This window comes from Bombina bombina, chromosome 10 (assembly GCF_027579735.1).
Source record: "Bombina bombina isolate aBomBom1 chromosome 10, aBomBom1.pri, whole genome shotgun sequence".
Classification (NCBI taxonomy): domain Eukaryota; kingdom Metazoa; phylum Chordata; class Amphibia; order Anura; family Bombinatoridae; genus Bombina; species Bombina bombina.
Window position 1 is genome coordinate 27173149 of NC_069508.1, and position 24434 is coordinate 27197582.

The 24434-nt window shown below is 38.3% G+C and overlaps 2 protein-coding genes across 4 annotated transcripts in view; one reads left to right on the forward strand and one right to left on the reverse strand.

The window, feature by feature from the left end:
* ODF2L (outer dense fiber of sperm tails 2 like) overlaps positions 1 to 3127 on the reverse strand; it is a 168482-nt gene extending 165355 nt beyond the window's left edge. For all 3 annotated transcript variants that reach the window (XM_053693902.1, XM_053693900.1, XM_053693898.1), the window contains exon 1: positions 2999 to 3127. The gene's annotated coding sequence lies outside the window, so the exon portion shown is untranslated. The remainder of the gene's footprint in view (positions 1 to 2998) is intronic.
* LOC128641297 (calcium-activated chloride channel regulator 1-like) overlaps positions 1 to 13930 on the forward strand; it is a 56226-nt gene extending 42296 nt beyond the window's left edge. Inside the window, exons 12-14 of the mRNA XM_053693895.1 lie at positions 9078 to 9242; positions 10582 to 10812; positions 12517 to 13930. Coding sequence (XP_053549870.1) covers positions 9078 to 9242; positions 10582 to 10812; positions 12517 to 13067 — 947 coding nt within the window. The 3' untranslated portion in view covers positions 13068 to 13930. The remainder of the gene's footprint in view (positions 1 to 9077; positions 9243 to 10581; positions 10813 to 12516) is intronic.
* Positions 13931 to 24434: the final 10504 nt, after the last annotated feature.

A 24434-nucleotide genomic window follows, 5' to 3' on the forward strand; every position in this document is an offset into this window, starting at 1 on the left:
GCTGCTTGCAGTATGACCACCACCTACAACGTACACTTCTCTTCATTCCTAGACTATATATATTGTGCCAATATACCAAGAAAAAGTATATACATAGATAAATGTACACAAAGACATACAGGACACATGATACTGGCACATATGCCACTTATCCTAAGGATGTTTTGAGTACATATTGTCTAGTGACTATTCGTATTTAAGAGACCTAGTAAATGACTCCTGTTCTGGGTGGTAACCATGGTTACATAGTAAACAAAGGAGGTGTGGGTAGCGAGCTGTACTTCACCTCATTATGACAGTAACTTATCCGGAGCATCACATCAATATAGCTGATAATGGTGACACCACTAAGATAATGCATATTAATTGTATATGTATTTTATTTACACAATGTTTAAGCTAAGATGTATGGAACATCGATTAGTTTTACACTACTGGAAGTGGCGTATGTACACTTCCGGTTTCCGAGACGGTGGAACGTAAACTAGCATTCCAATACAGTAGTTTGGCGCCACTTGTATGAGAATGAGGTACGATGAGAATGGGTTTGATGTATTTTGAACACTATATATGGGTATATTACACATTTGTTTTTTCATGCTGATGGAGATCATATCTCCGAAAACGTTCCAATAAATTTTATTTTTAAGGTAGAGAATTGGAAAATTCCAGTTTGCAGCATTCAAAGTCTACCTTAAGAAAATCAGAGAGCATCACCTGAGTGAGTGAATGGGGGAGTGGTTTAAAAGGGTATAAGTATTGTGTCAGTTTACATTGTATGTTACCTTAACAAATGCTCAAGTTGGGGCCAAAACGTTGGAACCAATAAATGTAGAAAAAACTTTGAAAAGGAGAGAAGAGTCTTTTTTTTATGCCTATACACATTTATTACTCAGGCTCTAAGAAGTCATGTTAGATTAGAGTGATAACCTTACATGGAAACATATGATTATATACATAGATATTATATATATGTATGTGTTACTATGTGTATATAAACATATTAACACATAAATATATATGTATTAAGCATATACAGTACATATATATTTACAGGGAACACACAGTCCCCATAGACCGCTTTGTAAAGGCACTTTTCAGTGGCGTTGTTTTTTTTCTAAAACACGCACACTTTAACCCCTAAAAACTGCTTTGTGCAGCATTTTTTAACAAAAATAAAGACGCTAAAATATTTTTTAATAAAAAAGTAAAGCCACATTATTTTAGGGACAATTGGGCGATATTTTTTAAATTAACCAGAGGTTTGTTATTCCAAGTGTGTCACAATCAAATATTAACCCCTTAAGGACCAGCGACGTACCCTGTATGTCGCTGGCCTTTTTTTGGGACTTGATTGTTTTATAGCGTGGTCTTGCCACCAGCGTTGAGACTGCTCTATTCCACAAAGCCTGCTGAAGGGAGGGCATTAATAGCGTGTTCTTGCTAGACTTGTGCTATTATGTCCTGAAAAAACCCTTAACTACCAGTGACATACAGGGTACATTGTGGTCATTAGGGGGTTAAGAAACATGAGAATTCTAAAATTCAGTTCCACATCAAGTAATACATTTTATTTGATTATATTATTACATGTTGTGGAGTGTGGAGCTTTATTTCAGAGTTTCAATGTTTTATTTGGAACTTAAACTTTGCTATATTTGTTCTGTTGCTAATTAAAGGACCAGTAAATACATTAGATTTGCATAATAAACAAATGCATGATAAAAAGACAATGCAATAGCACTTAGTATGAACTTCAAATGAATAGTAGATTTTTTTCTGACAAATTTCAAAGTTTCCACTCCCCCTGTATCATGCGACACCCATCAGCCAATCACAAATGCATATACGTATATTCTGTGAATTCTTGCACATGCTCAGTAAGAACTTGTGAATGAAAAAGTGTAAATATAAAAAGATAACAAATCTAATAATAGGTCCTCCTCCACTTGCAGTAGTTAAAAGGAGATCTATGTATCATTACTTCAATCTACCTTTGAAGTTGTATCACCCTTTTCCTTGATTTCTATCAAGATTATTTCTTCCAATTACACCAATTACCAATTTTGGGCTACATTATAAGTGAAGTGCTAAATTATTGTGCGCCCGCAAACGTGCAATAATTAATCAGCCATTACAAGTGGCTTGATATGACTACCGCAAGCTTGCGGTAGCAATTAACACTTATAAAATGAATTAGTGCTCAGATCGCTGGTTAATTTTATAAATGTGCACAAAATGCCCCCGAAATACAGTGTAGTGTATTTTATTAAAAAATAAAGATAGCAGCATCTTTATTTTTTTAATAAAATTACTGCACTAGGCAGTATTTTGGGGTAAAGTTGGTGGGTGTGGGGTGTTAGAAAAAAAGGCACTAAAAAGTGCCTTTACATTGTGGTCTATGTAGGGTTGCCACCTTTTGCCCAGAAAATTCCTGGACACTTTTTTAGTGGGCGTGGAGAGGGTGTGGCTTGGGGCATGGCTTGGGGCGGGGCTTCTTGCGGCGTCAAATTTATTATGAAATCAATTTATATATATATATATATATATACATTGTATATTATATATATATATATATATATTATATTTACAAATAATTAAGCCACCACAAAAAAAAAATGACCATACTAATTTGTTTTATCAAAAACACCCCTGTTTCTATGGCAACTGTTTTTTATATATATATATATATATATATATATATATATATATATATATATATATAAACACACACATCTTACTAACAAAATAAGTCATTGCTTTTCTGATTGTTTACCTGTAAACAGCTAAGTTTATGTTTTGAACCTGGTACAGTTATCCATTAACCAGTAGAAGACAGGCAGAAACATTGGGCTGCATATCAACATACACCCTACATTAATCATTTTCTAATGTTAAGAAGCAAATCACTTGAAGGTAAACAACTTTACAGCACTGGCACACACAATCACGTCACTGTCCCCTGCATACATAAGTCTCTCTTCACCTGAGCACTCACTGTTAGAACTAGAAGTCAGACCTGTTGCTTGCCGCTCGCAGCTCGCTCCTACTCATCAACAGTGAAGCAGAATAAAGAGCCCCGGCCGGCACCTTTAGCCGCTCCTCCAATTCGGATAGCTCCATAAACTAAGTTTTTAGGGCTTCAGCTGCAGCCGGATGTGACAATGACCCTCTTCTCCCCTCCCACTGTCCGTCCCAGAATCCCACACCAATCTCCGTCTCACTCTATCCTGGAGACTCCACCCACCTGTTGTACAACTTGTAACCCCAGGCTAAGCGCTCCTCTGGCCAGCTAATGTTTTGTAAAGTCTGCTCACTGCGCCAGAGGAGCGCTTAGCCCGGGGCATTTGAAGCTAGTTCCGGGACACAGAGCCTCAGACCGGGACTGTCTTGGTGAAACCGGGGCAGGGGGCAACCCTGGGAATATGGGAACTGTGTGTTCCCAGTAAATATATATGTATATGCTTATATACCTATATATTTATGTGTTAATATGTGTATATACAGTACATACAAACACAATAATATATATGTATATACAGTACATACAAACACATTAATATATATGTATATACAGTACATACAAACACATTAATATATATGTATCTAATCATAAACATATATATTTATATGTGCTGCCATCGCTGCACTTCATACCCCCTTTGCAGTTTTTGGTTCTGTGCCGTGTATGACGGCATCAGAACGAGGCTCCCATTGGACCCTATGGAAACGCTCTCTCGTGATCACAATGTTTCCCAGCAATGTGAACGTGAGCTCGTGTTTGCATTGATGAAAACTTGTAATACCAGCGCACATTAGCATGCGCTGGTATTACACGGTGGAGTGCAAATATCGCTTTTATGAAAGTGATATTTAGCGATCCACTTGTAATCTGATTCATTATCGCAGACTGACAATGTCTAATCTGCTCCTCCGACTTTCAGGCTGTTTTTGTTTTCTTTTTTAAATTCATATTCTAAAATGTTAATATTTGATCTATATTTTTCCAGGTATTGATTTATTTTTCCAACTTTAGCATGTATTAGCAGACTTTGCTATCTCTCTGTCTCTTATAACCAAGGTATACATATTGTCATATGTTCTGATTATTCTTTTACTCTTATTTACTATTGTTTTATGTTTTAAAAACCTTAAAAAAAAGAATAAAATAAAAAAAAGGACCAGGCCTGTGCTATATTAGTTTATTGTGAAAAATGAATGAGCAATTTAGTGAATGTATTTATAAAAGGTTGATCACCCTATACCATTGTTAATTTGAAGGCGGTATAGCCTTTGTTACATACACACCTCAGTGTTTAATAGTAGCCAGCAGATATTGGGACTTGTACCTTTAAATGTTATCATTTGGAACTTTCACTGGTCGTATTTGTTTAATTAGCTCCTTGCAGAGTGATTTGTAAAGGGATACAAAACAGTGCTCCTTTAGTAAAAACAAATATGTTAAATCAAATTAAAAATAAAACAGAATTTCTCATTGTAGCCAATGCCCTCAGGGATGTAAAAGATGAGACATTTTTGAAACATAAGTTTCATTTTGCATCTTCTGAGCATGAGCAAAACAGACTTATTGTGTCTCTAGCACTACCTTATTAGTAATCCAGCTCAAGTTACTCTAGAAGATTTGTACCAACAAGCTAGATAAGCCTTCCTGTAGAGACCCCATCCCCCTTATAGGGCTGTGACAGGAAGTAATAGACCCAGCACAAATTAAGTTAAAAATAAATAAACAATAGGTAAAATGATTTAAAATTATGAATAATACTTAATGCAATGATTTATATTAACTATAACTCACTGCTTAATGTTTTTTTTATTACACCAATTAAACAAACTGTTTAGTATCCCTTTAATGGACCGTCAAGTCAAACAAAATTAACAACTTTCCAATTCCCTCCCATTAACTAAATGTGCACAATCATTTTATATGCAAACTTGCGGAGGCACCAGCTCCTACTGAGCATGTGCAAAATTCACAGGCTATACGTATAAGCATTTTGTGATTGGCTGATGGTTGTCACATGATGCATTAAGAAGGAAAATGTAACTAACTTGACATTTGTCAGAAAATAATCTACTACTCATTTGAAATTCAAACTGTGTTTTTGCCTTTTTATTATACATTTATTAATGTTGCAATTCTACTGTGTTTAGACCTGTAGCAGTGTATAGATAACATTCACCTAGATTACGAGTTTTGCGTTAGAGGCTATGCGGTGCTAACGAGCAGTTTATGCTCACCGCTCACTTACATACAGCGCTGGTATTACGGGTTTTTACAAACACGGCGTTAACAGACAAAAAGTGAGCGTTGAGCAAAATTTTGCTCCACATCTCACTCCAATACCAGCGCTGCTTACGTTAGCGGTGAGCTGGTTGTGTGTGCTCGTGCACGATTTCCCCATAGGAATCCGGCTGAAAAAAAGTCTAACACCTGCAAAAAAGCAGCGTTTAGCTCCTAACGCAGCCCCACTGATTCCTATGGGGAAATAAAATTTATGTCTACACCTAACACCCTAACATGAACCCCAAGTCTAAACACCCCTAATCTTAGACTTATTAACCCTAATATGCCGCCCCCAACATCGCCGCTACCTACATTATACTTATTAACCCCTAATCTGCCACCCCCGACATCGAGAACACCTACATTATACTTATGAACCCCTAATCTGCTGCCCCCAACATTGCGTTTTAGCCGTCGGATGAATAGGATGCTCCACATCGGATGTCTTGAAGATGGACCCGCTTCACGCCGGATGGATGAAGATAGAAGATGCCGTCTGGATGAAGACTTCTGCCCGTCTGGAGGACCACTTCGCCCGGCTTGGATAAAGACTTCTCTCAGTTTCGTTGAGGACTTCGGCCCGGTTGGATGAAGACTTCTCCCAGTAAAGTGATCTTGAAGGGGTTAGTGTTAGGTTTTTTTAAGGGGGTATTGGGTGGGTTTTAGAGTAGGGTTGGTTGTGTGGGTGGTGGGTTTTAATGTTGGGGGGGATTTGTAATTTTTTTTACAGGTAAAAGAGCTGATTACTTTGGCGCAATGCCCTGCAAAAGGCCCTTTTAAGGGCTATTTGTAATTTAGTGTAGGGTAGGGCTTTTTTAATTTTTTGGGGGGAGGCTTTTTTATTTTGTTAGGGGGATTAGATTAGGTGTAATTAGTTTAAAAATCTTGTAATTTGTTTATTATTTTCTGTAATTTAGTGTTTTTTTTGTACTTTAGATAATTTAATTTAATTGTATTTAATTGTATTTAATTTAGGGAAATAATTTAATTATAGTGTAGTGTTAGGTGTTAGTGTTACTTAGGTTAGTTTTATTTTACAGGTCAATTTGTCTTTATTTTATCTAGGTAGTTTATTAAATAGTTAATAACTATTTAGTAACTATTCTACCTAGTTAAAATAAATACAAACTTGCCTGTAAAATAAAAATAAACCCTAAGCTAGATACAATGTAACTATTAGTTATATTGTAGCTAGCTTAGGGTTTATTTTATAGGTAAGTATTTAGTTTTAAATAGGAATAATTTAGTTAATGATAGGAATATTTATTTAGATTTCTTTTAATTATATTTAAGTTAGGGGGGGTTAGGGTTAGACTTAGATTTAGGGTTTAATAACTTTAGTTTAGTGGTGGCGACGTTGGGGGCGGCAGATTAAGGGTTAATAATTGTAGGTAGGTGTCAGCGATGTTAGGGACGGCAGATTAGGGGTTAATAATATTTAACTAATGTTTGCGAGGCGGGAGTGTGGCGGTTTAGGGGTTAATATATTTATTATAGTGGTGGCGATGTCTGATTCGGCAGAATTGGGGTTAAAAATTTTCTTTTAGTGTTTGCGATGCAGGAGGGTCTCGATTTAGGGGTTAATAGGTAGTTTATGGGTGTTAGTGTACTTTTTAGCACTTTAGTTAGGAGTTTTATGCTACGGCTTTGTAGTGTAAAACCCTTACCACTGACTTTAAAATGCGGTACCAATCTTGACAGGAGAAGGTCTACTGCTCACTTTTTGGCAGACTCGTAATACCGGCGCTTTGCAAGTCCCATTGAAAAAAGAGGATACGCAATTTACGTTAATGGATTTGCGGTATTGCCAAGTCTGGCCAAAAAAGTGAGCGGTACACCTGTACCTGAAAGACTCGTAATACCAGCGGGCGTTAAAAAGCAGCGTTAGGACCGGCCAACGCTGCTTTTTAAGCCTAAAGCAAAACTAATAATCCAGGTGATTGTTTGTCTGTTTTTTGTTTGTTTCTATTTACTTAAAGTTACCATAACGAGAATGTTGAAGAATGAGGTCTTGAGGTCATGTTTGATAGCAGAATAGCTCTTTAGCTGAAAGAATATTTACCATAAAATGACTTTAGCAGTCCCACTGATGTAATATTTCAGTTTAGTGTTAAAATGAAAACAGGTCTTTGTCATATGAGTACTAGTTACTAATTAACTTGCAGCACAAGCAGTTAGCCCTTTTTAGAATTTCATGAGCTCATAAACCATGATTAGATTAGGAACCAAAATAAACCCTTATTTCCAGTAGCAAGAACAAAAGAGCTGCCTGCTGCCTTTTAACCGCTACCATTTTCTAAACTAAAGACATGAAATGCTCTAAGGGTTGCTAGGTGTCCTGTATTCAACTGGATAGTCGAGTATTTAAAGAGACAGGAAACCCCAAAATGTTCTTTTGTGTTTTGGATAGAAAATACAGTTTTAATCAACTTTCCAATTTACTTCTATGATCAAATTTGCTTCATTCTCTTGTTATCCTTTGCTGAACAAACATTGGCAGCTAGCTGAACACAGCTAGTTAGCCAATCTCAATAGACAACTGTGTGCAGGCACCAATCAGCAGCTAGCTCCCACTAGTGTGGGGTAGGTGCATATTCTTTTTTAACAAGGGATACTAAAAGAACAAAGCACATTTGAAAATAGAAGTGAATTAAAAAGTGTCTTTAAAGCAGCTGTCATATTTACACAGCACAGGAGTGTGCTACAGTAATGTTAACAGTGCTATTGATTGGTTTGTGATTTGCCGACAACACTGTTACACAGTTTAAAATAAAATGCAGCGTCTGCCAGGCGGGCTATGAGGAGCCAACAAGGGGCTGTTTTGGGGACAAAATGTTTTGAATATTAACTTTAGAAAAGGTGAGTTGTAAACACCCTTATTTATTGTGCACAAAGTGCACAGTAATTTAAAGACAATATGGTCCCTTATAACTATTTTGAGGTGCTGTTTTATGCTGTGTAACTTTTCATGCAATCTGGACATGCTGCTAAGCACGTTTCCTAAGAACAGTGGAAAGATTCTACTTGGATCTTATCTTAATATTGTATTGTTTTAAAAGATAGATAATCCCTTTATTACCCATTCCCCAGTTTTGCATAACCAGCATGGTTATATTAATACATTGTTTTTACCTCTGTGATTACGTTGTATGTATCTAAGACTCTACAGACTGCCCCCTTATCTCAGTGCTTTTTAGAAACTTGCATCTTTAGCCAATAAATACTGACTCATGTATAACTCCATGGAAGTGAGCATAATGTTATTTACATGGCCCACATGAACTAGCACTGTCTAACTGTGAAAAATTGTCGAAATTCACTGAGATAAGATTTGGCCTTCAAGGGCTTAGAAATCGGTTTATGAGCCTATCTAGGTTTAGCTTTCAACAAAGAATACCAAGAGGACAATGCAAATTTGATGATCAAAGTAAATTGGAAAGTTGTTTAAAATTGCCTGCCCTATCTGAATCATGAAAGTTTAATTTTGACTTTACTGTCCCTTTCATCAAACATGTATTAATTACTTGTCTATATCTACAGTTGTTACTCTTATTCACTTTGTATGTTGACAACCAAAATAAAATGAGAAAAGTATCACAAACTAATTATTATTGGGTTTTAATACCTGAATTTATGTGGTACTATTGTTTAAATTTAATGTGTTATTGCAAAATGTACATTACTACTAGTAACCATGGTACAGCCAACTGGTAAACCACATTCCAACATAATATAGCACTTTTACATGACTGTCCTGTGTGTTTATATGTAGGTGCTGATGTTGCCAAGGACGATGGAGTATATTCAAAATATTTATTCTCTTTCACACAAAATGGCAGATTCTCAGTAAATGTTGACGTTGAATGGGAAGACACTGCAACTCTTATACCTGTGAAAATCAGTCGCTCTATGTATATTCCTGGGTACATAGAGAATGGTAAGCCCAGCGCACACACACACTGCTCAATAACAATATGGTGGGAAAACATTTGAAAGGTTTTTTTAGTATGTTACCTTATCTCTAGTGTTCAAAAGGTGATCATGTTGCTTTGTTTGGTAAAGTTATAATCACATGTTATTATTATTATCATTTATTTGTATAGCGCCACAAAATTCCGTAGCGCTGGGTACAGTGATAACGGTATACAATGGCAAGGATTTGTGATAAAATATATAACAAAACTAATGAAATCGAGTACAGGAGGAAGAGGGCCCTGCTCCGGAGAGCTCACAGTCTACAGGTTTAGGGTGCAGAGACATAAGGTTGGGGTAGCTTGTTACATGGATTGTAGTTGGAGCAGTGAGTCAGGCAGTTAAATAATTATTTTGGTTAGGATGAGAGATGAAGGAGAGATGGTAAGCCTCTCTGAATAGGTGGGTTTTCAATGAGCGTCTAAAGCTATACAAGGTTGGAGTCTTATGGGGCGGGGTAGAGAGTCCCAGAGGACAGGAGCAGCACGTGAGAAGTCTTGGAGACGGGAATGGGATGTAGAGATAACAGGAGTGGAGAGGCGTAGGTCAGAGGTTGATCGAAGAGGGCGGGATGGTGAATATTTGGAGATGAGAGAGGAAATATAGTTGTTCCTTAAAAGCATGTTAAAGTAATTGTTTCATATAGCTATCCAACTATCTGCATTGTTTTGTAACCCATGTAGCCTATTGAGTATCTGCATCTTATCTCATTTGCTGTGGCTAATTAAAGGGACATTAAACACTAATTGCTAGATAGAATGAATGAAGAAGAAAAGATTAGTCTGAGAAAAACATGTAGATATATTTTGTAAAGTTTCATTAGCTGTTTAAATATTGACTAAGAAATAAGTGTAAAGTTTTAGTGTCTATAAAACAATGGGAGCTGCCATGTTGTAACTTAGGTTACCTTCTCTGCTGTGGCCAATTAGGGACAGTAATAAATAGGTCACTAGAGTGTGCAGCCAATGGCTGTGTGGAATATAACACTTCAATTTCTGACGGGAACTGAAACACTCACAATTTTAGAATGCAATTACAGGAAAAGAGGACAAAATAAATCAAGTTTATTGAAGAGTTTATATATATAATTTATAATTTTATAGTACTACCTCAAAGGGTTTAATGTCCCTTTAAGGACACATGTGAACTCCTGCACTAATAAATCACTGTGCAGCATTTTAGAGGGTCAAGAACAAAATATATACATGTTTTTGTATTTACATTTTTAATATTAATGACTATCAATTATTTTGAATTTTGTCAATCAGCTACACATTTTTACAGGATTTCTCCTTTTATTGCAGGTACAATCAATATGAATCCACCAAGGCCTCTAGCAAGTGAGGCTGAAAGCACTATACAAAGCTTTAGAAGAACTGTCACTTCAGGAAGCGGTAGCGTGACAAATGTCTCTCATCAGACAACTACTGATATGTTTCCTCCCTGTAGAATAACAGACCTTGATGCAAAAATGGAAAATGGTTATGTATGGTTGTCTTGGACAGCACCTGGGGACAATTATGACCAGGGAACCGGTTAGTAATCACATTAGTCAGATACATATTGTGTCCTCTTTATGCCTCCTTTTTTACAACTAGTTGACACAGTTATTTATTTTGCCATTTAGATGATTCATTTATGGAGCAATTAAAAGGGCTGAGGTTTTATATCAATGGAAGTAGATAAAGATCACCACAATATAGAAACCTGGAGACTTCCATAGAAGATCACATTTGATAGCTCTCTCTATGTTACACATCACAAGCAGCTTACAGAGTTTCTGTAGGCCTGTTTAATTTTATGCACACATAGCTGTTACCGTCTCTTTAATTGTTTCCTATGGGACTTCTGTTTATATATATGTATTTCAATATATTCTAGAGTTTGGGATGGATGCTAAATTACACTTATAGCTGCTATAGCAATAGGAAAATATTACCTTTAAAACCCACTCTCCAGGCCACCTCTAAGCCAGCTCAGTTATTTCTGCCAACTGGAAGATCACAGACTGTGCTATTAGCTTTTTTGTGCGTGTATTCCTCTCTGCTTGTCTGCATGACTTCCTAATGGTGGAATGATACAACTACCCATATGGGGACATGTGTCTCAGGAGCGAGGGTAACAGAAAGGGCAGCAGCCTTCTCATTGGCTGTACTATTTGTTATTGAATATAACAAAAAAGGTGTGCGCTTATGGGTACCCTGGGTAAACCTTATTGGGCAGTTTTAAAGGTAATAAATCTTTTTATAAGGCAGTTACAAATGTTCTTTATAGCTATATATATATAGTGCAAATGTTTTAACATTTACTGACGCTTTAAGTTGGCGCTCTACAAATAACCGATAATAATAATAATATACACTTTGAGAAATATGCAGCACTGTATGTTTTTAACCAACTCAGGGCTCGTTTCCATTGAGCAGTAATTAGGTTTGTGCAAGGTCGCAAACTGATAAATATGCTGGTGGTATTAGAAGCTCGTAAGCGCTTATTTAGACCAGGTTTCTAATGAAAGCGCAAATCATCAATACACTGTTGGAGGCTGTTGATATAATTGGAGAGAAAAAATACACCCAGCTCAACCAAATCCCCATTTACATAATGCAAGAGATTCAATGTAAACAAAATTTGTAAAAGGTACTATTTATTGTTGAATAGTCCTTATAAAAAGATCAATATGCATTTACATATAAAAATAGATGCAAGCACATATCTACAAAAATTCAAACTAGACCTATGCCTAGGACAGCAATAAATATTACATATTTATGTAATTAGAAATATAATTATTATAAAAAGAAGTATTTGCTTATAGTTAAAAAAATATGTATTATGAATAAGTGTATCTTTGTTTCCGTTTCTCTTTAGAGGTGATCACAGGTAAGGTGCGCAGACATTAAACGGTAAATATTATAGTGTAAGGTCGGGTTACCATAGCAACTAGCTTGTTATGGTGTGATTTTTGAGAAATCCGATGTTGGATGGAAGCGTTAACACAACATTAACTTACACCTACACAAAAAGAGTGATGGCACACACTGCACAAAATATTTAAATGGAAACCTGGCCCTATGGAGCCGTAAACTGCTTTTCGATGTCGGCAACTTTGGTAGCTTACAGCTCCATTTTTTACGACTCAATGGAAACAAGTCCTTACTTTGCAACAAACCAATGGCCTACTGAATTCTAGGCAAATCAATTATGTTATATAATACAAAATTCTTTTTTTTTTGTTTTAGTATCAAGATATGAAATGAGAATGAGCTCCAGTCCCATGGATTTAAGAGAAAACTTTTTCAGTGCAGCAGTTATTAACGCTTCTACTTTAAAACCACAGAATGCTGGAAACAGAGAAATATTTTCATTTGCTCCTCCAAACAACATCGTAACGGAGAACGGGAGCATTACGTATATTGCAATCTGTGCCATAGATAAAGCATCTCTGCATTCAGAAATATCTAATTTAGTTCAAGTTGTCAAGCTAGCGTATTCAAAAAATATTAATTTTGTTAATTCGGAAGAAGTTGCAAGGTTTAACATTCCGGCTGTGATTGTTATTGTTGTTTCCTTAGTTTGTGTTTGTCTTGTGTTGGGAGCGAGTGTATATGCCTTTAAGAATGGTAAATTATGCAGGTTACATAGGCAAAAACCTGAAAATCAAAATAACATATCTAAATCCAAAATGCAAGGTATTGACTCTACAAAAGAGGAAGTCCGTTTACCAATATTATCTGAAAATAATACCCCAGGAAAAATTATAGCAGATATAGAAGTTGATCATGAGGTTTAAGGAAAATGTGTTTGTGAAAGAAAACAGAGAAAACAACACAGAAAAAAAATGTAATGGGTCATATTGGTGTACATCGCACAAGCAAACTAACCAATCAACAAGTTCATTAGCAACAGGTTTAAGAAAATACATGGAGGAATTTTTAAAACAAGTTAACATCTTGTTTGCTGCAGTTTTTTTTGACAGCCAAACTGCACCCAACACGTCATATTTGGAGGACCCAATCCGGACTTGTTACTAGAGAAGACAAAGTTTGCCACGGTTATTATGTTGGAAAATACTGCAGTTCTTTATCTGATAACCTTTACTGAGACAATGTGCACGATGGACTTTGAAGATGTTTACATTCCTTTTAACCTCCCAAACATCAGAATATCCCACTGCTAAATTACATTGGCTGAAGCACCATTGGCATCCATCATAACAATCTATTGCAAGTAATTCTTGCCTTGCACGGTACCCCTTTAACTCCCTTCCCTTCAGCAAAACTAATACCCCATCCAAGAGAAGTGCTACTCAAGTGCTTCACACTTCAAGGGTCTCCTGATATAAGGGACCACCCTCCATAGCAAGCTCCACACTCTGCAAGACTCCCGGAAATAGGTCCAAATGTATATTTTTCCAAAATTCTCATCTCAATGATGATCAATAGTTCAGCTACTTTGGTTCAGAATCTTTTTTTTTTATGTTTATAGATATTTTGTATTAAAAATGTCAGCTTCTAATTTGTTGCATTGTGAGGAATGAGAGAGGCTTGCAAGGAAGATGAGACTAGGATGTTGTGTGCTGTTTGGGAGTCAGTCACTAAGGTCGAGATTATTGGTAACTAAGGGTTCAATTTAATAAAGGACTTTTTGTTGTGACCTATGTTTATAAATTGGGGGTTAATAAGTTAGAGTGGGGGATTATGCAAAATAATAGTAAATGTTGGTGATGATGAATGTTAAGGGTCATTTTCTATGTTGGTGTCTAACCATAGTGGTGTGAGTAAACGTGACTATGAAATGATTTATAGGGACATAAAAACCACTTTTTTCTTTCATGATTCAGATAGAACATACAATTTTCTAATTTTCTTCTATCAAATTTGCTTCCATATCGTGATGTCCTTTATTGACAATTCAGTAATGCACTACTTTGACTACTAGGTGAGCCAATTAAAAGAGGCATATATGTGCAGCCACCAATCACCACCTACCTAGGTAGGCAAAGGATACCAACATAAAAAAGCAAATGAGTGTTAAGGGTCAGCAGAAGGATTTTTTTAAAGAGCCTCATTTATGTTGTACAGATGTATCAATGTTGCCACTTCACAATGCTCTTACAGTTATTTATTGTTGTATATACAAGTTAGTAAATATAAAAGAAAATCCCTATGCAATTGTATTAAATATCCATTTGTCTACCAGTCATGGCTTCAACACATCATCATGCAATAAAGTCTGGCAGTTAAGAGGTTAATGACTTCCATTCTAACCTATGTAATAAGAAGTGTTTCCATCATCTGTGATTTAGTTAAAAAGTTGCAATAAAAAAGTGAAAAGCTAGAAAAAACATTCACCTATATTACGAGTTTTGCGTTAGCCTTAAAAAGCAGCGTTGAGAGGTCCCAACGCTGCTTTTTTCCTAACGCTGGTATTACGAGTCTTGCAGGTACAGGTGTACAACTCACTTTTTTTCCACGACTCGAAAATACCGCAAATCCACTTACGTCATTTGCGTATCCCATATTTTCAATGGGACTTGCATAACGCCGGTATTACGAGTCTTCCTAAAACTGAGCGGTACAGCCTCTCCTGTCAAGCCTGGTACCACATTTAAAAGTCAGTAGTTAAGAGTTTTATGGGCTAACGCCGTAACATAAAACTCTTAACTAAAGTGCTAAAAAGTACACTAACACCCATAAACTACCTATTAACCCCTAAACGAGACCCCCCACATTGCAAAGACTAAATTAAAAATTTTAACCCCTAATCTGCTGAACCGGAGATCGCCGCCACTATAATAAATATATTAACCCCTAAACCGCCGTACTCCCGCATCGCAAACACTAGTTAAACCGTAATCTGCCGTCCCTAACATCGCCGCCACCTACCTACATTTATTTATTCCTAATCTGCCGCCCCCAACGTCACCGCCACTAAATTAAATGTATTGACCCATAAACCTAAGTCTAACCCTAACCCCCTAACTTAAATATAATTTAAATACATCTAAATAAAATTACTACAATTTACTAAATTATTCCTATTTAAAACTAAATACTTACCTATAAAATAAACCCTAAGCTAGATACAATATAACTAATAGTTACATTGTAGCTATCTTATGGTTTATTTTTATTTTACAGGCAACTTTGTATTTATTTTAACTAGGTACAATAGTTATTAAATAGTTATTAACTATTTAATAGCTACCTAGCTAAAATAAATAAAAATTTACCTGTAAAATAAAGCCTAACCCAAGTTACAATTACACCTAACACTACACTACAATTAAATTAATTCCTTACATTAAATTAAATTAATTACAATTAAATAAAATAAAGTACAAAAAAACCCACTAAATTACAGAAAATAATAAAATAATTACAAGTTTTTTAAACTAATTACACCTAATCTAATCCCCCTAATAAAATAAAAAGCCCCCCCAAAATAATAAAAATCCCTACCCTATACTAAATTACAAATAGCCCTTAAAAGGAATTGCGGGGCATTGCACCAAAGTAATCGTCTCTTTTACCTGTAAAAAAAAATACAATACCCCCCAACATTAAAACCCACCACCCACACACCCAACCCTACTCTAAAACCCACCCAATCCCCACTTAATAAAACCCTAATATCAACCTACCTTGAGACGTCTTCACCCAAGCGGGCAGAAGTGGTCATCCAGATGGGCAGAAATCTTCATCCAAGCTGGGAAGAAGAGGTCCTCCAGACGGGCAGAAGTCTTCATCCAGACGGCATCTTCTATCTTCATCAATCTGGAGCGGAGCGGGTCCATCTTCAGGGCATCCTTTTCTGTCTTCATCCGACAACTAAATGACGGTACCTTTAAGTGACGTCATCCAAGATGGTGTCCCTTCATTTCCGATTGGCTGATAGAATTCTATCAGCCAATCGGAATTAAGGTAGAAAAATCCTATTGGCTGAAGACTTCTGCCCGTCTGGATGACCACTTCTGCCCGGTTGGGTGAAGACGTCTCAAGGTAGGGTGATCTTCAAGGGGTTAGTGTTAGGTTTTATTAAGGGGGGATTGGGTGGGTTTTAGAGTAGGGTTGGGTGTGTGGGTGGTGGGTTTTAATGTTGGGGGGGTATTGTATTTTTTTTACAGGTAAAAGAGCTGATTACTTTGGGGCAATGCCCCGCAAAAAGCCCTTTTAAGGGCTATTTGTAATTTAGTATAGAGTAGGGATTTTTATTATTTTGGGGGGGGGGCTTTTTTATTTTATTAGGGGGGATTAGAATAGGTGTAATTAGTTTAAAAAACTTGTAATTATTTTATTATTTTCTGTAATTTAGTGTTTGTTTGTTTTTGTACTTTAGTTTATTTAATTGTAATTAATTTAATTTAATGTAGGGAATTCATTTAATTATAATGTAGTGTTAGGTGTAATTGTAACTTAGGTTAGGTTTTATTTTACAGGTAAATTTGTATTTATTTTAACTAGGTAGTTATTAAATAGTTAATAACTATTTAATAACTATTCTACCTAGTTAAAATAAATACAAAGTTGCCTGTAAAATAAAAATAAACCCTAAGCTAACTACAATGTAACTATTAGTTATATTGTAGCTATCTTATGTTTTTTTATATAGGTATTTAGTTTTAAATAGGAATTATTTAGTTAGTTGTAGTAATTTTATTTAGATTTATTTAAATTATATTTAAGTTAGGGGGGTTAGGGTTAGGGTAAGACTTAGGTTTAGGGGTTAATAACTTTATTATAGTGGCAGCGACATTGGGGGATGGCAGATTAGGGGTTAATAAATATAATGTAGGTTGCGGCGATGTTGGGGGCAGCAGATTAGGGGTTCATAAGTATAATGTAGGTGGCGGCGGAGTCCGGAGCGGCAGATTAGGGGTTAATAATATAATGTAGGTGTCAGCGATAGCGGGGGTGGCAGATTAGGGGTTAATAAGTGTAAGATTAGGGGCGTTTAGACTCGGGGTTCATGTTAGGGTGTTAGGTGTAGACTTTTATTTCCCCATAGGAATCAACGGGGCTGCGTTAGAAGCTGAACGCTGCTTTTTTGCAGGTGTTTTTTCAGCCGGCTCTGCCCCATTGATTCCTATGGGGAAATCGTGCACGAGCACATTTAGCCAGCTCACCGCTACCATAAGCAGCGCTGGTATTGAGGTGAGATGTGGAGCAAAATTTTGCTCTTCGCTCACGTTTCTGCGGCTAACGCCGGGTTTAAAAAAAAAACGTAATACCAGCGTTGTCTGTAGGTGAGCGGTGAGCATAAAATGCTTGTTAGCCCTGCACACCATTACTTACAAAACTCGTAATCTAGCTGATTGTTTTTGATTATTTTTAAATGACATTCATCACATGTTTATATTATTATTTTACATTTTTAATGGATAAACTGAACATAAAATATTGGACTGCAAATATTTATTAAGATTCATTAGGAATGAATGAAATGTTCAAAATATCAGCACATTGTGCCTTGCTTAACAAACTTTTCTGGTTGTCATAAGATATCCTTTTATGGTTATTTTTATTGATCCCTGAGAGTCAGTGTCTTTGAGTGAGTAGTGTGCCCAGTGACACCACTCGCAATCCTTGGATCAAGAGGTAATGAAAGATGCATAACATATTATTCACATTTAACCAAACTGTCTACTATTAACAATTCAAAGAAACATAACCAAAGATACGCTGCACACCTCCTCCCTCTCTCTCCCCTACTTCCCCAGGGGTGCCTATTATTTTAACCCATGTTGTAGTCAACCTTTTACCCCATCTTTATTCAGTCCCGGCGTGATATGCATTCCCTCCACTGCATTAGTATGATTTTGTGTGTGTCTAACGTGTCGTTCTTCATGTGGTGGTACCTTTCTAGGTGTAGTAGAGTGTCAACCTGTCTCCTCCACTCCTCCACTGTTGGAGTTGTCTCAGTTTTCCAGTGCCTTGGGATCAACATCTTTGCACCATTCAGCATGACTAACCTTAGTGCCCTGCTTGCTTTATTTTCTAGAGTAGGTAATGCAAGAACAGAAGTGTCTTAGGGCTATTTTGTAATGATTTCCCCGTGACTATTCTGATATGGCTCAGAACCTCCGTCCAGAATTTATCTAACCCAGGACAGTCCCACCAAATATGTGTAAGAGTGTCCTAACCACCACACTCCCTCCAGCACTTCCCTGAAGCCGTTTTGTATATGTATTTTAACCTGCTAGGGTTGAGGTACCACCTAGATAAGAATTTGTACCCGGATTCTTGAACCCTGTTTGAGATCGATGAGCGTTTTGTGGTCTGAAATGCTGTCAACCAGTCTTGTATGTCTATTTCTGTGTGTAGTTCCCTCTCCCAGGCCTTAGTGTATGAGTGCAGTGTCTGTGCGTCCTCTATCAAAAGAAGTTTATATAAAAGGGAGATTGCATGATCTGTTGGGGTTTCTCGTATGCACAAAGTCTCACAGGGGGTCACCTGTATGATGATATTATGCTTTTGCTTGTGTGTCAATAAGAAATGGCTGAGCTGGGAATGTGCCAGCCAATTCATCTTAATGTCGGGCTCGCTCTCTTTGATTGTTTCAAGAGATTTCAGTTTGTTCCCCTCAACCATTGCCAAGAGTGTCCGCTCCCTAAAGGGTGCCCTGGGGCTAAGGCTTGTTTCTTTGTGATTCCAGGGCATTGCAGGGTTCTGGTATGTAGGTGTCAGGGGGGATAAGTGAGTGGATATGTTTGTGGAGGTGTTTAGGAGTTTGTCTCACCTGGCAAAGAAATCTATGAGCAGTGGGTTCTTGGACGCAGCTGATGGTCTATTCTTCTCCGTCAACCAGGCTATTCCTCTGGCGTTCCCTGTGCCCAGTATGGAGCAATCTAACTGCACCCATAATTTGTTGGGGTTATTCCTGCACCAGTCTAGTAATTTGTAATGTAATGGCTTGTTTATATACAATTATGTTAGGCAGTCCCAGTCCTCCTCTATCTCTGGGCAGATATAGTATGTTCTTCTTGACTCTAGGCCTAACTCCCCCCATATATACTGTTCTATTATGCCCTGCATTTTATGTAAATAATTTAGAGGTAAAGGTATAGGCGTGGTCTGTAATAGATATAAAAGCCTAGGTAGTACGTTCATCTTTATCACATTAACCCTGCCTAACCACGATATAGGTTTAGGTCTGCAACTAAGTCGGCTTCCAGCCTTTTGTAGTTGGCCTCAAATATCTCCTGTTGGTCCGAGGATATATAAATGCCTAAGTATTTCATCTTAGTGTCCTGTTTTTTAAGTGGGCAATCCTGCAAAATCTGATCAAATATTTCTGTGTCATATGTGATATTCAGGATCTCATATTTTCAGAGGTTTAGTTGAAAGTTTGAGAATGGGGGAAAGATGGCAGCCCTGTCTCGTGCCATTTCTAATAGCAAAGCTATCCGAAAGCAGGCCATTCACCTTAACTTGCACTGTAGGGTTCTGATAAAGTGTGAAGATAAAATTTATGAAGGTGCTACTGAATTTCATTTTGTGTAAGACACATTTGAGAAAGCCTCAGTGCACCCTGTCAAACGCTTACTTAGCATCTGTAGATATCAGGGCCATGGGTATTTCTTGCAATTGAGCATGTGATATCAATTAGAATGTTCTTAGGGTGTTGTCCCGGGCCTCCCGGCCAGGAACGAATCCAACTTGATCTAGGTGTATCAAACCCAGGAGGAATTTGTTGACCCTGGTGGCTAGAATTTTTGCAAATATCTTAATGTCTGAGTTTAAAAGGGAGATAGGTCTGTAACTTTCTGGTCTATCAGGTTTCTTTCTTGGCTTGGGGAACACCGTGATGTGTGTTGCCAACATGCTCTCTGGGAATCCCTTCTCCTCTAAGATGGAATTAAATAAGGCGGAGAGTGGTGCCAACATGTGGTGTAAATAAGTCGTATAATACTTTATGCTCAGGCCATCTGGGCCTGGACTCTTGCCATTAGGCATGTTTTTAATTGCAGTCTTAATTTCTTCATGTGTTATTGGTGAGTCTAGGTACTTACTGGGGCCCATTTATCAAGCTCCAAACGGAGCTTGTGGGCCCGTGTTTCAGGCGAGTCTTCAGACTCGCCAGAAACAGCAATTATGAAGCAGCGGTCTAAAGACCGCTGCTCCATAACCCTGTCCACCTGCTCTGATGAGGCGGACAGGAATCTCCGGAAATCAACCCGATCGAGTATGATCCGGTTGATTGACACCTCCCTGCTGGCTGCCGATTGGCCGTGAGTCAGCAGGGGGCGGCGTTGCACCAGCAGCTCTTGTGACCTGCTGGTGCAATGTTAAATACGGAGAGCGTATTGCTCTCCGCATTCAACGAGGTCTTGCGGACCTGATCCGCACTGTCGGATCAGTTCCGCAAGACCTTTGATAAATAGGCCCCACTGTCTTCCTGCTTTAGCATACTCAATTGTATGTCGGATATGAAACTGTCAATTTCTTCCTGACTGTGTTTATTCTGGATGTTGTAAAGTTCCCTGTAGTATTGCCTGAAAGTTTCAGCGATTTGTAAGCTATCCCTGTGTGTTTGTCCTGTCGAATCTGTCATTGAATGAATATGTGTGTCTAATTGTTTTCTCCTAAGGGCCTTGGCCAAAGAGGAGCCTGTTTTGTCATTTATATCATAAGTACTTCTGTTGCAGTATGGTTGCTTGTCTTTGGTATTCCCTTATCAAATGGCTGTTAAGCTCCTGCTTGGCAGTAGTCAGTCTTTCTAAGGTGTCTAGAGAGTCAGGGCTAATCTTAAATTTCGATTCCCAGAATCTAATTTGGAAAGTTATTGAATTAACAAATTGTCTATTATTGTTAGTTTCTCTCGCCTTGTGACTGATAAACTCCCCCCGCATCACACACTTATGTGCCTCCCAAACCGTGGATGATGACGTGTCTCCAGTGGAATTTTCCCTGAAATAGTGTCCTATGGCTGTGTCAATCTCTGATTTAATCAGTGGATTGTTAAGCATGTGTTCATCTAATCGCCATATGAATAGTCTTGTGGGTGTGTTCGGCCAGTTTATTGTGCATGTGACTGGTACGTGATCCGACCAGCTTATCTGCAAAATAGTGGAGTTTTTTATCATTGCTAGTCCTATCTGGTCCGCGATGAGATAATCTATTCTGGTGTAGATGTGGTGGGGGTGGGAATAAAATGTGTAGTCCCGTTTGTGTGGCTTTTTTGTCCGCCATACGTTGTGTAATTTAAGCTGGTGTAGCTGAGTATGTATTGCCTTGAGAACTTTTTGAGGAGTGCTAGTGCTACCCAGTGAGGTATTATAAATTGGTTCTAGAGGTAGATTGAAATCCCCCCCATAAGTATTATCCCTTTTGAGTGCTCCAATAGCCGCTGCATGACCTGTTTGAACACCAGCTGCCCCTGATTTGGTAGGTATACGTTCACTAGAGTCACATGTATGCCAAAAAGTAACCTTATTACTACCAGGTAAAGTCCATTAGGGTCTTTGATAACGTTAGTCGGGCAGAAGCTGATGCTGTTTCTTATGAATATGCCCACCCCACCTTTCTTTGAGCTACCTGAAGCTAAGAATGCGGTTTTATACTTATTGTTCAGGAGTTTTGGCTCTCTTCCCTTTTTGAAGTGTGTTTCCTGAATGTACAGTATATCACCTGACTCTCCATATATCTGATTAAAAGCTATGGATCGCTTTTCCGGGCTATTAAGCCCTTTTGCATTAATAGTCAATAATTTTAAATGTCTTGGAGGCACGTTGTTCGCAGTGCCTTTGGTACTGTGTTGTGATTGTTGTGGGTCAGCACTCCGCATAAGTTGGCCGTTAACTAAGATTGTTTTCCGCCTGATTGCAATATCTTAAGGTGGCAATGAGAAGGTGAGGCCTACCGTATATATTCTAGTAAAGTGTGTGTCCCTGAAGAGCTACTGATTGCGTATGTTTAGTTATTAGGGGAGAGATGCGCGCTAACCAAAAAATGTGTAAACAGTTGGTTCCAGTAACTATACTCAATAACCTTAGCGTTTAAAAAATAATCACAGCCAAATCTCAGCTGCTGGGATTTCTTGTGTCAACAAAAGTGGAAGAACAAGTAACAAACAGTGCAATAAAATGTAAGCAGTAAGATAGTAAAATAAAACTATACAACACAGTGCAGTACTGAACAGTGCAATGATGGCAATATCCCTGTCCCCAAACCCAGTTTGATAATAAACAAATAAACATAGTTAGCATACAACCTGTTATCTATGGTGCATAATCAGAGTCCCCTTTGGTGTTACTCATAAGCAATCAGTCCCTGTGTGTTTTCCCTTGGTTGTCTCTCTTCGCTCCAAAGTCTCTCCGTCACCTTGTCTGCTGTCCCTTTCGATGGTGGGTGCAATCTCTGTTCCCTTTGTGGTAGGTCCTTCTCCATCTCCTTCTCCAGTTCTGGAGGATGTATATTGATCTGCAAGGCTTCGCAGAAGTGTGGTAGATCTTTGTTATTCTTGAAAACAGCTGTAGTGTTTCCTCTGGTAGCTAGTATACAGACTGGGAAGCCCCATCTGTAGGTTATCTTCTGCTCTCGTAAAGTGTTCATGATGTAGTGGAGATCTCTTTGCTTTTGGAGCATGGTAGGGCTGAGGTCCTGGAAGATCTGAATGCGGTTTCCTGCATGTGTAATATCTTGCTTCATTCTGGCGTGTCTCATAATCTCCTTCTTATCCTTGAAATTAAGTAGTTTAAGTATCACTTCCCTCGGAGAGGCCTTAGGAGGTGGCTTCGCTCTCAACGCCCGATGTGCCCTTTCTATTATCAGGTCTGGTGCATTTTTGTCACCCTTGACCGTCCTAAATAGGGCCTGCAGGCATCCCTCCAGTGAGGCTGGTAGAATAGACTCTGGGATACCCCGTATCCTCACGTTGTTTCTCCTCTTCCTGTTGTCCAGGTCCTCTACCTTCTCTAAGAGGTGATGTATGGTTTCATCTTGGGCATAGACCAGCCGCAACATGTGTTGAATATTTTCTGCCTCAGTGGGTAATGACTTTAAATGTTCAGTGTAGTCTGTAGTGGAATCACCAGATGTCTGTCTCCCTGCCACCTCTGTTACTGCGTGGCTGACTAATACCTTTTATGCCTGTTAGACTTATGGCTTCTTCTGGCCCAGTGTATGAGTGCCTGCTATTAGCATGTCCCTTTATTCAGTGCTTATGTGGTGCTATACAGCTCGCCTCTGGTACTGCTGCTTTTCAGGGTGTGGGTGATCTGCGATAGCTGCCTTTACCCTCCGTGTCTTACCCTGCTATGCAGGATGTCTCTCCAGCTCTCTCAGCCAACCAACCTTGCTCCCATAGCTCTGCTCTTTAGTCTTCTCCTGCTGCCCAGATCCCGATCAGATCCCTCCTCTTGGGCACTCTGTGACCACGTGTGCTGTTTCCCAGTGTGGCACTTACGCTTCGGCCCTCTTTGCTGTGTTTACGATGTGGGCTTGGTAATCTGCTTACTGGATCGACTCAGCTCTCTTCTGTGTGTGATCTAAGGGGTCCTTATTACTAGGGGGTCTTGTATAGCATGTCTATTTAAGGTGTTGCTTACATTGTACTGGGTTTTAAGGGACACGGGCCTAGGAGCTATCTAGTCACACGGCCATCTTCCCGACCGGGCAAGCTCCGCCCCCCAATATAATTTTATTTTATTTTGTTGTACACCCTTTGAAACTCAATGAGTTCATATAGCACATGTAATATATATGGAACATAATGCTTCAGTTTTTGTAACTGTCAGAGACCAGGAGGCCTATTTATCAAGCCGTCAACCGCAAATACGCTGGAATTCCGCAGCGTAATTGTGGCGAGCTTGATTTGCCTCATTTATCAAAGCCTACAGACCGGCAAAAGTTGAAATTTGTGATGTAACATACGATCTGCCAGTCTCTATCCGACACAGACCGATGCTTACATCATTACAGATGTTCCGAATGCAAATTCGGCACTATCTGACTACTTATGCTAGTTAACAAATATCTACCATGTACGCTCGCCACTATTCCGGCCCAGCGTACCTGGTTTTCAATCCGCCGCCCTGGAGGCCGCGAATGCCATAGGAATCAATGGGAGTTTGAAAGCAGCGAAAACTTATGTTCGCTGCTGCCCAATATCCCATTGATATCTATGGGAGATTAAAAGTTATGTTTACACCCTAACA